A 14,038-nucleotide genomic window follows, 5' to 3' on the forward strand; every position below is an offset into this window, starting at 1 on the left:
CAAAGCAAGCAGAAGCCAGAACGCCAGCGCGAGCAACGCGGATGCGGCAGAGGTAAGCGGCAGTGAAAAGAAGTGACAATGATGATCCTCAGCGGTGTACGCCCACCCTCACTCCTTTTTTGAAGGGCATCAGGAAAGTGAGGGAAGCATGCAGAAGGTAAAATGGCATTCGCACAAGAGACGCGATGGTGGCGATGCGCGATTCGCCGATGCAGGTACCTCTGCCACACGGCCGCCGAGGCTTATTGTTTTCTTTTTTAGCTTCATAGCCTTGCCGAAAGGAGTGGAAAAGGTCTCCCCAGTCCCTCTGCCCCCCTCCCCCCTTGCGCAGTGCTCCCGCCGGCATGGACACGCACGCGTACGCCAAGGTCAGAACCTTGTGCATGGTTTCCTTCGTGCCTGACGACGAGATCCCTCCCTCTCCCTATCATCACCGAATGCTGCCTGTGCCTTGTGGGTATGTGCACGGCCACCTCCTGCATGTGGGATCTGTTTCGGTCACCTCCTGGTTCCTGTGTGTCTGGTGGAAGGCTTCGCACCGATGTGTTCGCCTCCCTCCACCCACGCCATACGCACACACAGGCAGTTTCTTCTTCCTTTCATGCCTTGTCTCCTCCGCATGGGCTGCGCTGCTCTCCTTTCGCGATGTCCGTCGCTCTCTCCCCTTCCCTCAGGCGCCCGTCGTTCTCACCGGGAAAGACAAAGACAGCGAAAAGGTGTTCAACGGAAATGGGACGATTCGTGCTTCTATGTATCTGCGCCCTCGTGAGCCGACCCACTCCCGTCCTTTTGGCTTCCTCGTCTTCTTTCATCTCGTGTTGGCCTTGATGCGCTTCGGCTTTCGTGTTTCCTCGCGCTCCTTCTGGTCTGTTTTCTGGAACTGTTGCTCCAGCTTGTGCCCTTCTCATGCCAGGCGCCTTCTTTGTGCATGTCCTCGGTGCAGAGCGTTTTGTCAAGGGTCCATTCCCCCTCCCCCGCGTATAGCCTCGCCTCGCCTCGTCGCGGCTTCCCTCCGTCTTGCGGCGACATATGTGTGTGCGTGTGTGCGCGCGCCTTCTTTCGTCCTTTGCTGCGTTGTTTGTCCTCCTCATCCTTTTTCGTTGTTCGCTGATGTGATGTGGGTTGGAACTACACCGTGAGAGCTGTAAGGATACGCGCAGGGCACGACGTCCTCGGCAATCGTTGCACCTTCTCGCTCTCTCTCATTCCTCGCTTCTTCGCCTCCTTGCCCGTGCCCCATTCTCTGTTCGCATCGCTCACACAGGGCAGAGAGGTGCGCAGGGCGAGGCGGCCGGAGTTGGCGTTTCTTCTGAGCACACGAGCGCATCTAGAACACGGTGGGAAAGGAAGTAAATGCAATGATGATGCTCGAGTGTGGCCACCGTGTGCGCTTTTTTTGTGTGTGTGTCGATTCGAGCCAAAAGGAAAAGAACCCAAAGCGGTAGGCAGGCTTGTCGTGTATCGGCTCTGCCACCACGAATCCCCCGCCGCTTCCTCCTCCTCGTTTCCTCTCCGGCCTATCACAGAGTGACGGCGGCGTCTCTAGCAAGTGAAAGTCTGTAGCAGGAAACTACTTTTCTTAGTTCTTCGCCCTTGTCCTCCTCCCACCCCCCTCTTCCTTCCCCTCGGCCTCTTCCCTCTGTAAGTTTGCCCCGTCTCCATTTTTTTTTGTCCCGCTCCCGCTCTCTTGGAACGCCACGTGGCCCTTCGGCGACAATGTACATGCTCGGCAAAGTTTCTCTTCTTTGTTTTCGCGGTGGGGGAGGGGGAGGGGGGTCGCTTTTCTTGTGGTTTGGGTCTCCGCTTTTAGTGTGGCGGGGGCCTCCTGAAGTAAATTGCAGCCCATTCGCGAGTTTCGCCGCACACACTCGTTTTCTGTCGATCTCAACGGAGCAAGCAACGAAAAGGCAAAAAGGGACCGCATCGGCGCGTGTGGACTCGACCACGGTGCCCTGCGCTTCGCAGCTGCCCATCTGCCGTCACCTCCCCTCCCCGTCCTCCTCTCCTAGTTGAGCTCGTCATCGATGCCCTTTAGTGCAATGGCCAACTGCCCGCTCTTCTGCGAGGGGCAGCAAACAAAGGGCATGCGGAAAAGCGGCTCAGCGGCGCTCATTTCACTGCCCGCTGGCCGGGTGGTACCTCCCACGGTGCTGCACTGGCTCCTCTACTCATCTTTCTTTTGTTTGCCTCTCCTCCCCTCCCTCTCTCCCGCTCTCTCTCTTTCTCTTGCTGTGCGCGCGCACCGCAATCAAACGACCGCCTCCGCTCATCCAGGAACGCATCCTACAATCAGACTCGAGAAGCCAACAGCGGAATCGCCACGCACTCCATCCAAAGGTGCGCCAACGCGTACGCGCACAACGGCGCATCTTCCGAAAACCTCCGAGGAGGCAAATGAGGCGGAACGAAAAGGATTCATTGCACAGACTACAGGGAACGGCTGCAGCCGCACATATGCTTGTCTCTCTCTTTGTCTGGATGCATTTTCTGTCTCGCTCTTAGAGCACGTCTAACGGGCTCCCCCTCATCACCTCCCTCGGCACGATCTGATCCGAATGACGGCACCGCCATCCATCACTGCGACGCTGGACATGCATCGGCACATTTCTGGTGTTTAACGACAACGTCTCTGCCGAAATCAGAAAGATCATGGACAAACTTCTGGCTGAGCGCTACATTCCCTTCATCTGCGCGACATGACGACACCACGCTGGCGTGCGCGTGCACGACCCATAGGGAGGCACTATCCTGGCGCGGGGCATGCGCCCCGATCATCACACGCAAGGTGGCATATGCTGCGCTGGACTGGGAAGATTTCACCACATGCATCCACCAAGAAGACTACTCGTCCGTAAACCGCAAAGCGGAGGGCACCGACGTTCGCTACCAAGACAGCAACGACGTCTTCTGCCCCCCTCCCTCCCCGGCTGCGTGGCCCCGTGGCCTCGGAAAGCTGAAAAGGGGTGTACGGAGGCCTACGACTCCTCGAACAGCTAACCTCTGCTGGAAGTGCCGGGGCAGACGACTAAGGACACGCTGATTCTCACGGTGGCCGGCGCCGGCTGCGTCATGAAAAACGCGCGGGCCACTCCCCTGCGTGCTGCCTCCCCCGGCAAGGATAGGAACTTGCAGATGATCTGGCGGAAGGCAAAAGACGGTGTGGCAAAGAAGCTCGTGGAGGTATTTCAGCTGGGGTACTCACTGGCAGGCGATGGAGAGAGGCGAGGGGGGCAGATCTGCATTGAGAGATGTACTGGACGGAGTGGCTATTCCGCACTTGTGCTGCGCTGTCGCCCAGTTGTGTGCGAAGGCGCTACGCCTCGGCACCGTTTTGCTCTCCCACGCACTTCTCTCCGCCTCTGCACTTTCGCCGTTCCCCAGGCGCCCGACAGAGCAGCGCTTTTTTTTTGCTCTGTTTCTCCGTCGGTGGCGCATGTGCGTGCGTGTGAGACGGCAAACGCACTGCAGCGACGGAGCCGCGTATGAACACCGCGAACAACAAAATTGGGCAAAAGGAAAGCGCGCACGTTGCTCGACAGCATCCCTCCATCCCGTTGCCCTCCTCCTCCCCTGTCGCTCTCTCTCTCTCTCCACAGCCTACAGGCGCAGACACGCCCATCTCCTCCGCTTCCCTGTGCCACATGCTCAGCACTCTCTTGCTTAGAGCCACCACCACGGCGCCGGCGATGGGTGGCGCTGCCGCTGCAAGCGACATTCCGTTTCGCTTTGTCGCCTGTGACATGGACGGCACCGTCCTCTCGCCGCACCACACCCTCAGCGAGTACACGGCAGAGACGCTGCGCCGACTAACGCAAGATCACAACGTGCCCTGTATCTTCGCTACTGGACGCGTCTACGCCGACGTGGCCGTCATCAACCAAAACATGCAGCGCTTTTTCCAGGAGCGTCGCCAGCAGCTGCCGCCGGTACCAGCCACCGCGTCGGCCCACACCCCTACCTACATCATCACGTCCAACGGGGCAGTCGTCCACGACGCCGAGACCGGCGAGCTAGTGCTTGAGCACGCCCTCGACCCAGCCGTCGTCCGTGAAATCTATCACCTGCTCCCGACCAGCGAGACGCGCATCAACACTGGCATCATCCAAGGCGAGCACTGGTTCTACCGCATGAACTGGGAAGAGGTGCTGCAGTTCCACAAGGAATCGGGGTATCGGTACCAGGTGCTGGAGCTCATCCCCGACGGTGACGATACGAAGGGCATCGAAGCCACGAGCACGCCGACCGTCGCCTCGTCAGCCGCCGGCGGTAACCTCGACCATGTGCACAAGATCTTCTTCTCGAGCTGGAATCCAACCCTACTGGAGAAGCTGGAGCAGGCGCTTCAGCAACGCTACGGCGACGACTTGACAGTGACCTTCTCAGCGCCCCACAATGTTGATATCACCGCCAAAGGGGTGACAAAGGCGTGGGCCCTGGAGCGTCTCTACGCGCTAATGGCGCCCTTGCCGCACGAGACGGCGTCAACGGCGACGCCAGCGCAGCGACTGAAGGCCACCGTCGCATTCGGCGATGACCTCAATGATGCCGCGATGCTGAGCAGCGTGGGCCGCGGCTTCATCATGGGCAACTGCAGCCCGAAGCTTCGGCAGCAATGCCCGGAGCTGGAGGTGATTCAGACTAATACCGAGGACGCTGTCGCCCGCAAGCTGCGCGAGGTGTTCCGCTTGGAATAGCCCCCCACCCCTTCTTTTCCGAAAGGGGACGGACGGAATAGAGGGGACAGAGCACTGGCGTAAGGTGCACCGACACAAAACACGGAGTATCCTGCATCCCTGTGCAGTTGCCGGATGTGGTGCCGCGCGGCTCTTGCCACTTGAGCGCACACATCCAGAGCACCGGTTTCCTTACTCTCATTTGCAGGCGTGTTTACGCCCCGAGTAGCCGAAGAGGGTGGCTGATCGCCACCTCTCGGTCTCTCTTGCTCTCTAGTGGGATGCCCGGACGTGTGACGTTGCGCACTAGCGAATGGGCGGAGCACCATCGCCACTCGTCCCCGCTGGACGCCGATCTGGCGCGGAGCTTCTTTCCCTTACACACGCACGGAGCTGCGACGTGCGCCTGCTCTTCTCTCTCGACCTCCCTGACCCGCCCTCCCATGGCTGTCTTGGCTGGCTTTGCACCGTCTCCGCTTTTTCCGCACCTCCTCCACGGATATAGATGTATATTTATAGATAGGTATGGATAGATATGTATGCATAGCTTCGCGTGCCCCCACACATCGCACCCCTGCTTGCGATCATCCAGCTAGCCTTCGAACCGGGCAGGAACACCGCCGTCTCGCTCTTTTTTTTCCGATTCATTTTGCAATAGCCGAAAAAAAGGTACTTGCACTTCCCCACCGACATTGTTGTCTCTCGCTGTTTGCTTTCTATCGCTGCCCACCGCCTCACGTTCTCACCACCACCATCCCTCCCCTCCCCTCCAACCCCCTTCATCAAGAGTCTCGTTGTTGTTTATCTTTTCCTCTTTCTTCGTGGCAAGCCGGGCAGTGCAGAGCAGTGTACTGTCGCTAAAGCAGGAATACGATTCACCATCCCGCATTGACAGCGCTGCCTGCACGTGCATCTTCCGGCGTCACCGTTCTCTCCGCTCCCTCACAGGCGCGCTACGACGACGCCCACCTATTCACCAGTAGAGAACAGTAAGCCAAGCTAGCCGCGCTCCGTTCCGCAAACGCGGCCCGGTAAAACGTGCTCGTGGGATACGTGCGCCCCTGTGGCTTCTGCCTCACCGCTTCCTTGCCTCATTCCAGACGCATCCAAGCACTTCGGCACACCGAGCCAGACAGGTACAAGCTCTTCCGCCCAGTGGCAGACACAACGTCGTCGACGACAGTCACGAGCACCGTCGCCTCCTCTTGGCATTTTTCTTTGGTGTGTAAGCAATGACCAGCCCGTTTCGCTACGTGATCACCGACATGGACGGCACGCTGCTGTCACCAGACCACTTTGTGAGCGACTACACCCGCGACACGCTCAAGACGCTCGTGCATGAACACGGCGTAACACCCATCTTGGCGACCGGCCGCAGCTATGCGGATGCGCGAATTATCGCTGACAACCTCAAGAAGTACATTTGGGGCGATGGCACGGCAGTGCCCGGCGCGCGGGCGCCTGCGAGCCCATCGAGGGCCCCGGCCATCTACCTCGTTACCTCCAATGGCGCTACGGTGCACAACGGTGTCACACACGAAGTCGTATTCCGGACCTCCATCGATCCTGCACTGGCGGAGAAGCTGTTCCAGCTTCTGCCCAGCGACGAGGAAGTTGTGAACACGAACGCCTACCAGAATGATGATTGGGTTTGCCGCATCGACTGGCCAGAAATGATGGCTGCTACCAAGGAGAGCGGCATTCGCTTCATCCATGTGCCACATCCGCTGCCGTCGTCGAGCTGCGCACTAGGCTCGGCTGCGGCATCGCCCGACGCAGCAGCGAGCGGCATTGCCATCGGCGACTACACGGGTATTTCCAAGATCTTCTTCATCACCGACGACGCGGCGCGTCTGGCGGCGCTAGCGGACGAGGTACACGCGATCGCCAAAGCCCACGGTGGTGCGCCGGTGTCGCTGACCTTTTCGACGTCGGACTGCATGGATATCATGGCGAATGGCGTGACGAAAGCCGAGGCGCTGAAGAAGCTCTTTGGCGCTATCCTACCGTCCAGAGACGGAGTCGACGTCGTCGCCGACGCCCTCGCGCACGCCATTGCATTTGGCGACGGCCTCAACGATGCAGAAATGCTCACGTCAGCCGGAAAGGGCTGTGTCATGGGCAATGCAAACCCAAAGCTGATTGCGCAGCACCCGGAGCTGGAGGTGATTCTCACCAGCGCCGAAGATGGAGTGGCAAAGAAGCTGCGAAGCGTGTTTCATCTTCCGCTCTAACGAAGCTATCGGAGATGGGAGCCAGTGGAGGAGGCTATGCTGCCCTCGCATCGCTTTTGGTGTGTCGACGCGCATAGATGTTGTCCACGGAGCGCTCACCTACCGTCTGGTGCTGCCTCGGTTTGTCTCCACCGCTGGGCTGTGCCCATGTATGGATATGCGTACCTAGGAGGCGCGTGGTGTTGTGTGCTGGATGTACCGCTCCCCCCCCCACACACACACACACACCCTGTCCATAATGCCGCGCGTCAAGCGCGCGCACACGTTCTCTGTGGCGTCTGCTCCCATTTCATTGCGTGCTGGTGTTGAGAGCCTGAATGTCACCCCCGAGAGGGGATGCAGCAGGGGGCGGCCAGCACAGTGCGGGTGCGGCTGTGAGGCGAACTGCGGAGCACGGTGTGGATGGGTAGAGGTTGGAGTCAGAGGCCGTTCTCCAGTGACTGAGTCGGCGCGCTGCCGCACAGCGTGTATCAACTGCTACTTCGCACCACGCGATGGGGGGCCTGTGACAGGGCGGGCGGTAGAGAGGCGCTTGCATCCATGCACTATGGTCGAGAAATGGACACGCTGCAGGAGAAGCCCCGCTCTGCAGACGCACACGCTCGCCTCTCGTAGGAGCAGAACTGCACCTGACCACAAACGGAAGGGACCGAAAGAAGAGGTGGAAAGCGTCACTTCTGCAGACCGTGTGTGGAAAGCAAAACAGGCGAGTGTTTCTGGAAGAGCACCGCCCACCCACCCTCCCATGTGTAACGTGTTGTGGTATCCCCTCCTTTTCGCGGATTTGCCGCGGTCCTGTGTTTTCGGAGAAGGGGGAGGGCTCTCACCGGTTGGCGCCCATCACCCACTCGCCATGCTCTTTCTGCTCGTTCTTTTCTTATGGTTATCGGTAACGCACCCCCTCACACGCTGGCACACCTGCACTTCATCGGATGTCAAATTCGCAGTGCCATGATGGCTGCGACGCATGCCGTGTCTGCATTCAAGCAGGGCGCGGTGAAGACCATGCGCAGGAAGCCATCGGACGTGGCGTCGCTTGTGGCGACTGGTAGGCGGCATCCCCACCTTCTAGAGCTGATGGGCGTGCTCAGTCTCCAGCCTGACCTCGTTGCGTTCAGCGAGCGCGCCGCCACGTACCATGGTGAAACGCCCAGCTTTATATTCTTTTCTGTGTGTGTGTGTGTGCGTGTGCGTGTGTTTAAAAGTTTTTTTCTACTGGCGCACTCTGCTCGTGGAGTCGGTGCGCGCGTTGCTGGCCGCGCCTCTCCCAGCTGGGCCTAGAGATGTAGAGCCATCGCAGCAGCAGCCTACCTCGAGCATCGAAAGCACGGAAGCAGTCGCGGTGCGCCTCTCATCGCTCGTCGCACAACAAGCCCGACCGTGTGGCAGACGGCAGGCAAGACGCAGCGAAGAGGAAGGCCTCCATCGCAGAGCCTCCAGTCGTCGCCGCGAACGAGTTGCGCGCGGATGCGCGGGTGACTATGACTATAGTGGAAGCCCTCGGTGGGAGCAGCGGCCTCAGCCTCCGCTATCGTGTCGTAAGCGACATGGTGGGTAGAGACGCGCTCTGGTGCGAGGTCTACGGCTTCGTCTTCTACGGCGCCCACAAGCTGCTCCCGATCGAGACGACCGTGCAGGAAGGGTTTGCCAAGAAGGCTTCCCAAGCCTGCTCTCCACCGCTCGTTGTCGGCGTGGCTCCGCATGGAATGGGCAAGGGGCCTGAAGTGAAGAGGGCATCCTTGAATTCTGGGACCTCACTCTTCGCGATGCGGTTGCCTTCGGCAGTGGCACGCATAATCTGCCGGTGCTCAAGGCGGTGGAGTTTGGCTGTTGGATGGCAAGTTCGTGGTCGCAGTTGGTGGCAGCCGCACCAGGAATGAAGGTGGTCTCGGCCCAAACAAAAAATAAAGGCGCTGAAACTAAGCTCATCGGGCTCTAATAACTTCGAGGGGGCGGTGGAGCTGGGTTTCATTTCGGTGTGTGTGGGTGCTCGAATAAGCTCCAGAAGAGTATGGTGCTTTTCACCGCTTCACAGCCACCATGCACACGGTGTGCGCGTGCGTGCCTACAGAAACAGGGATGCACGGAAAGCAACGAGCACAAAAGGAAAAAAAAACGCAAGAGCCGATGAGGCGTCGGAAACGAGAACAATGAACGCGATGAAGGTAATCTTCATGTGAGTGGTGTGGAGGTACTGGAGGGTGGGTGCTGTGAAAGCAAGGGGAAAAGAGCCCCGTGCAACTGCACATTGATGTTTTGCCCTGCGCTCCTTTCCCTCTCCGCGAGGACGCGCGGCATCACGCACCAGCACACACACACACACACACACACACACAAACTGACCCCCAGGGGATGCACTGGGGAGTGCTATCATGATGCTTTCAGTCCCCCTTGTGCTATTTGCTAATCTTCTAGCTCCCTCCTTCCTTCACTTCAAACTGCGTTCGCTAAAGTTCCGCCCGGTAGGGTGCCGATACGCTCAGCAAGGCACGTGTGCTCTGAAAGATCGTCTTTTATCGTCCAATAACGCCAGCAGTGTGGACGGCGTCTTTTGCAGTGCTGGGAAGCGCGTCCATGTAGTTTACCGTAGTGGCCCTTTTCCCTCCTCCCCTGTCAGAATTCGAGGCAATGATGTCGCCGAAGATCAAGGCTGTGTTCGTGGACATGGATGGCACTCTGTTCGACTCTGGCCACTTCATTAGCCCCCGCACCGCGAAGGTGATACATGCACTCGAGGAGCGAGGTGTCGCCTTCGTTGTAGCCACAGGACGTCCGTTTCCGGACGTCTTTGGCAACCTTGCCAAGGCGGGGCTAAGACCAGATTTCATCATTACCAGTAATGGGGCTCGCGTCCATGACGCCCAGCACAACATTGTCTTTGCGTGCGACATGGACGCTGAGAGCGTCTGCCGGCTCTTTCAGCTGTCGCCGCACCTCAGGGAGGATGGAGTGGTTGACCCGGCAGTGGAGGCGCGACGCATCTTGTTCAACGTCAACTGCGGGGATCGCTGGCTCACCAACGAGTGCATTCCAGAGGTCCGTGCAGCCTTCCACCCCTCATTCATCTACGAGCGGGTCGATCCGATGGTGCACACCGCCAAGACGCTCAAGGGTACGCACAGCATGTGGATCCGCGGCGCGCACGCGGATCTGGTGTGCGTGCAGAAGTACGTGGACCGCGAGCTTTCCCACGAGATCGGCTGCACCTTCGCACTACCCCACATCCTCGACTGCTTCCGCAAGGGTGTCGACAAGGGTGCCGCCATGGAGAAGGTGTGCAAACACCTCCGCATCGATCTCAGAGAGACCATCGCGTTCGGCGATGGCATGAATGATATCCGCATGCTCACTGCGGCAGGGCAGGGCTTTGTTATGGCGAACGCGGCAGAGATGGTGAAGCAAGCCGCACCTGAGCTCCCGGTTATTCAGTCGAACAACGAGGAAGGCGTTGCGCGGAAGCTCGAGGAGCTGCTGGCGGCCGACGCCTTTGTCGGTTAATGGCAAAACGGCGAGGCAATGGCGTCTCCGTCGACTTCAGGCAAGTGGAGAAACCTGCCCCGCGTGACGGTGTGCGCAAGTAACAAAGCCACGTCACCTTCGGGCTTCAAGAAGGTTACAAACGACCTTGGCGGCCCCACTTGTCCCAGCTTCCCTGTTCTTTCTCTACACATCCGTTCATGAGCGGTTGTGTTGTTCGACCTGCTGAGCCATCGGAGCTCCATCCCTCCCTCCCCCCCACCAGCCAATGCGCTAATGAGGGTGCGCATCGCGAACTCCTGTTTCTTTTTCTTTCGGTTCTTATTGATTGTGTTTTGCGCTAACGAGGGCTCCCCTCGTTGCATCCACTCGTGGATCGGCGCACGATCGAGTGAGAAAGAGGGAGAGAGCAGGGGAGCGGAGGCCTGACCTCTCAAGGTCTCGCGGTGCAACAATCTCATCTTGCTTGGACCGCCCTCGAAAACAGCAGCCCGCTTTTTCAGTCCTCGCATAAATGAACAGGGAGGAAATATCAGTAGCGCAACGAAAGGAAGACGAATACCCTCCACTGCCCCCTTCTCCCATCCCCACAACAACGCGTCTGCGCATCCCTACAAGGAAAGCCATGACGGGAGCAAAATGAGGGTCTGCGGCCTCTACAGCGAAAGTGCTCGAGCAATATATTTTGCAGCGTGAGCACGTAATGCCCGTGTCGTGCATCGCCAGCGACTCTCGCCTCGATACCCTGTGCGATAACCTTTCCCTGTTTCCTTCCCAGACGCACCCCTGCTCAGCAAGAACGGGGCGGGTAGCGCTTCTCTCCCCGTCATCCATTCGGCCAACGGACTTCTCCTCCGATTTTCCTCACTGAGCAGAGGTCAACCCCAGCCACCGCCACCGCCTCCGCCCCGAAACAGGGCCCGGGGCCGCGGCCCCGCTTCGGATCAAGGCACGCAGTCCGGCCCGGTCGGTGTGGCTGCTGATCGCGCAGCACGCATGCGAGGCAGAGGGACGAGGCAAGGGCAAGAGGAGCCCGTGAGGCGCACGGCCCGGTTCGGGGGCAGGACGGCTCGTCCTAGACGACCAGGACCGAGCCGCGGTGCAACACGCGGGTAGGTGCACCGTGTCGTTGTGTGCGTGTATATATACACACATACATGTATATAGGTGATGACGTGTTCGTGGCAGGAATGACACGCTAATCGAACAAAGGTGCGTGATGGTCCTGAGGCGGGGCGTGCTTTCCGTTCCTTCTCGAATGCACACCACGGGCCCATTTCATTATCCGCGGGTTGCATAGCTTTCCACGTGAACGAACTCGTGACGGTGTCCGGGTCTTTCGCGTCGCGCTGAGTCTAGCTTCCTCTAGTCGTTTCGGCGTACCATGACGTGTAGTTGCCGTCTCTGGTGTATCGCCTCACCGCTTCGTCTGCCTGTGTGCCGTGCGTGACCCGGACTCACCTATGCGCCCTCTCGTGTGTCGGCTATGTCATGTCTTTGCGGTATGCGCACCGCTTTTCTGTCGCGGAGTCTTTCGGGGTCCACTCGAGCGGCCATATTTGGGGGGGGGGGCTGTAGCCCTGTAGCCCATTGCGTACCGCAATCTCGAAGCGAAGCCTTGTACTTTCCGAGGTGCATTTCTCTCTTTCCTTTTCTCTGTTCTTGGAACTTCCCCTCCCCACCCCAGTCTCAGCCACCCGTCCCCGGCGTGCGAGCAGCTTCTTTCTTGCACCAGAAGACGCCCACAACACGCCGTGAACGCCGCGGCATATAAATGAACGCGCGCTCACACACACGTTAAGACAAACCCTATCGGCAACTGCCCACATCCCTTCCCCCTTCCTTGCCCCACTTGTCAATGCGACACGAGCACTCGCCATTGCAGCTTTCACAGAAGCTCCCTCCGCTGGCTGCTCTCCCCCTCACCTTCGCCGACTCTATCCTTCTTTCTCTGCAGTATCCATGACCAGAATGCCCATCAAGGCCGTTGTCACCGACCTCGATGGCACGCTGCTCAACCCGCAGCACTGCATCAGCAACTACACCGCCGAAGTCCTGAAAAAGATCAAGGAAAAGGGCATCTGCTTTGTCGTGGCCACCGGTCGCCCGTATGCGGAGGTCTTCAGCAGGATTCGCCATTGCCACCTGGCGCCGGACTACATTATCACCAGCAACGGCGCCCGCATCCACGATGGCGCGTTCAACGTCGTGCGTGAGCACAACATTCGGCCGGAGCTCGTGGAGTCGCTCGCGCGGATGCGCACGGTCAAGGACCCTGCGACTGGCGCCGAGCTCCCGAAAAAGTTCACCACGAACATCTACCGCGGGGTAGAGTGGCTGACCGACAAGAGCATCCCAGAGGTGAACAAAGCCTTTCACATGGACTTCCAGTGCACAGACCTTCGTGAGCGCTTCTACGAGCTGCAGGCATCGGAGCTCGGTGAGGTGCATGAGATCTGGTTCGCTGGAGACCACGACGAGCTCGTGCTGCTGGATAGTGCGCTCCGAGAGAAGTACCCAGGCGACCTGTGCTGCACCTTTTCCCTTCCCTACCTACTGGACTGTGTACCGGCCGGCGCCAATAAGGGCAGTGGTGTGCGGGAGGTGGCAGAGGTGCTGGGGTTGGCGCTGGACGAGGTGGCCTGCTTCGGCGACGGCATGAACGACGAGTCGATGCTGCAGGTGACCTCGGCATCCTTTATTATGGCAAATGGTCAGCAACGTTTGAAGGACGCCGTGCCGCACGCGCAGATCATCGGCAGCAACGCCGACGATGGTGTGGCCAAGAAGCTGGAGGAGATCTTTTTCTCGTCCTAGATGCGATCATCTGCCTGCCAGGTAAATTTATCCACAGGGGTGTGGAGGCGACAGTACACCGCGCAGAAGAAGAGAGAAAAGGGGGAGGAGCTCACAGGTATTGTCAAAAGATCAGACGAGGGAGTCTATCGGCCCTCTTGGCACCTACATGCTGCCACAGTCTGCCGGATAGGCTATGCAGAGGGTCGTGTGTCTGCGTTCATCTCTTTCCACCCCTCTCCGTCATGCCCTGATCCCGTTTCCTCTCTCTCTTCATCGCATTTTATTGAGGCTGAAAAGCGATCAAAAAAAAAAAACGATGCCACGCACCGTTTCAAATTCCATGCTTGTCATCACTCCCATGGAGTGGAGGAGCTGCGCCCCTGAAGTTCACCTTTATCGGATGCGAAGGCTCGATGGAGGGCCAGCTTCCGCCCTTGGCCTAGTCAGTCCTTTGTCTCCGGATTTGTCCGTAGGAGAGCACTGGTGCTATGGCAAGAAGAACATAAAAAGTGGGCTGTCTTTTGTAGATACCGGCACTCCGTTCCACCCTGAAAAGCTCTCAGCACCACACGGCGCACTTCCACCTGGCCTCTACCTTTCCTTCTCTTTCGTCCGACAACCTGCTCCACGTTCTACCCCCTTCCCTTCCCTTCCTTTCGAATTATGGTCACGTCTTCACACCCCTCCGGTCGGCCCTCCCACGCACAGCTGCACACGGCTGTATACTCCGTCATCCTCCCTCCCTCTCTCCTTGTAACACCTCTTCCTCTCTCTGTCACGAAGAGAAAAGCACAGCTTGACGCCACAAGTGACAAGACGCACAACAGCACACAACAAAGTCGGCGCGCGTGCCAT

The 14,038-nt window shown here is 58.8% G+C and overlaps 4 protein-coding genes across 4 annotated transcripts; all 4 read left to right on the top strand.

The window, feature by feature from the left end:
- Positions 1–4,127: 4,127 nt before the first annotated feature.
- On the top strand, positions 4,128–4,694 carry LINJ_28_1450 (conserved hypothetical protein; the record flags this gene model as incomplete). Its single annotated transcript, XM_001470138.1, has 1 exon — positions 4,128–4,694. The coding sequence occupies one exon, from the start codon at positions 4,128–4,130 to the stop codon at positions 4,692–4,694; it is 567 nt and encodes a 188-aa protein (XP_001470175.1).
- A 1,211-nt stretch (positions 4,695–5,905) lies between these two features.
- Positions 5,906–6,907, top strand: LINJ_28_1460 (haloacid dehalogenase-like hydrolase-like protein; the record flags this gene model as incomplete). Its single annotated transcript, XM_001470139.1, has 1 exon — positions 5,906–6,907. One exon carries the CDS (start codon positions 5,906–5,908, stop codon positions 6,905–6,907), a length of 1,002 nt encoding a protein of 333 aa, XP_001470176.1.
- A 2,628-nt stretch (positions 6,908–9,535) lies between these two features.
- LINJ_28_1470 (haloacid dehalogenase-like hydrolase-like protein) lies at positions 9,536–10,405 on the top strand (the record flags this gene model as incomplete). The annotated part of the gene is made up of 1 exon (XM_001470140.1): positions 9,536–10,405. The coding sequence occupies one exon, from the start codon at positions 9,536–9,538 to the stop codon at positions 10,403–10,405; it is 870 nt and encodes a 289-aa protein (XP_001470177.1).
- Positions 10,406–12,346: 1,941 nt separating this feature from the next.
- LINJ_28_1480 (putative haloacid dehalogenase-like hydrolase) lies at positions 12,347–13,201 on the top strand (the record flags this gene model as incomplete). Its single annotated transcript, XM_001470141.1, has 1 exon — positions 12,347–13,201. One exon carries the CDS (start codon positions 12,347–12,349, stop codon positions 13,199–13,201), a length of 855 nt encoding a protein of 284 aa, XP_001470178.1.
- Between the last annotated feature and the right edge of the window lie 837 nt (positions 13,202–14,038).

Source organism: Leishmania infantum, chromosome 28, assembly GCF_000002875.2.
Source record: "Leishmania infantum JPCM5 genome chromosome 28".
Lineage (NCBI taxonomy): Eukaryota > Euglenozoa > Kinetoplastea > Trypanosomatida > Trypanosomatidae > Leishmania > Leishmania infantum.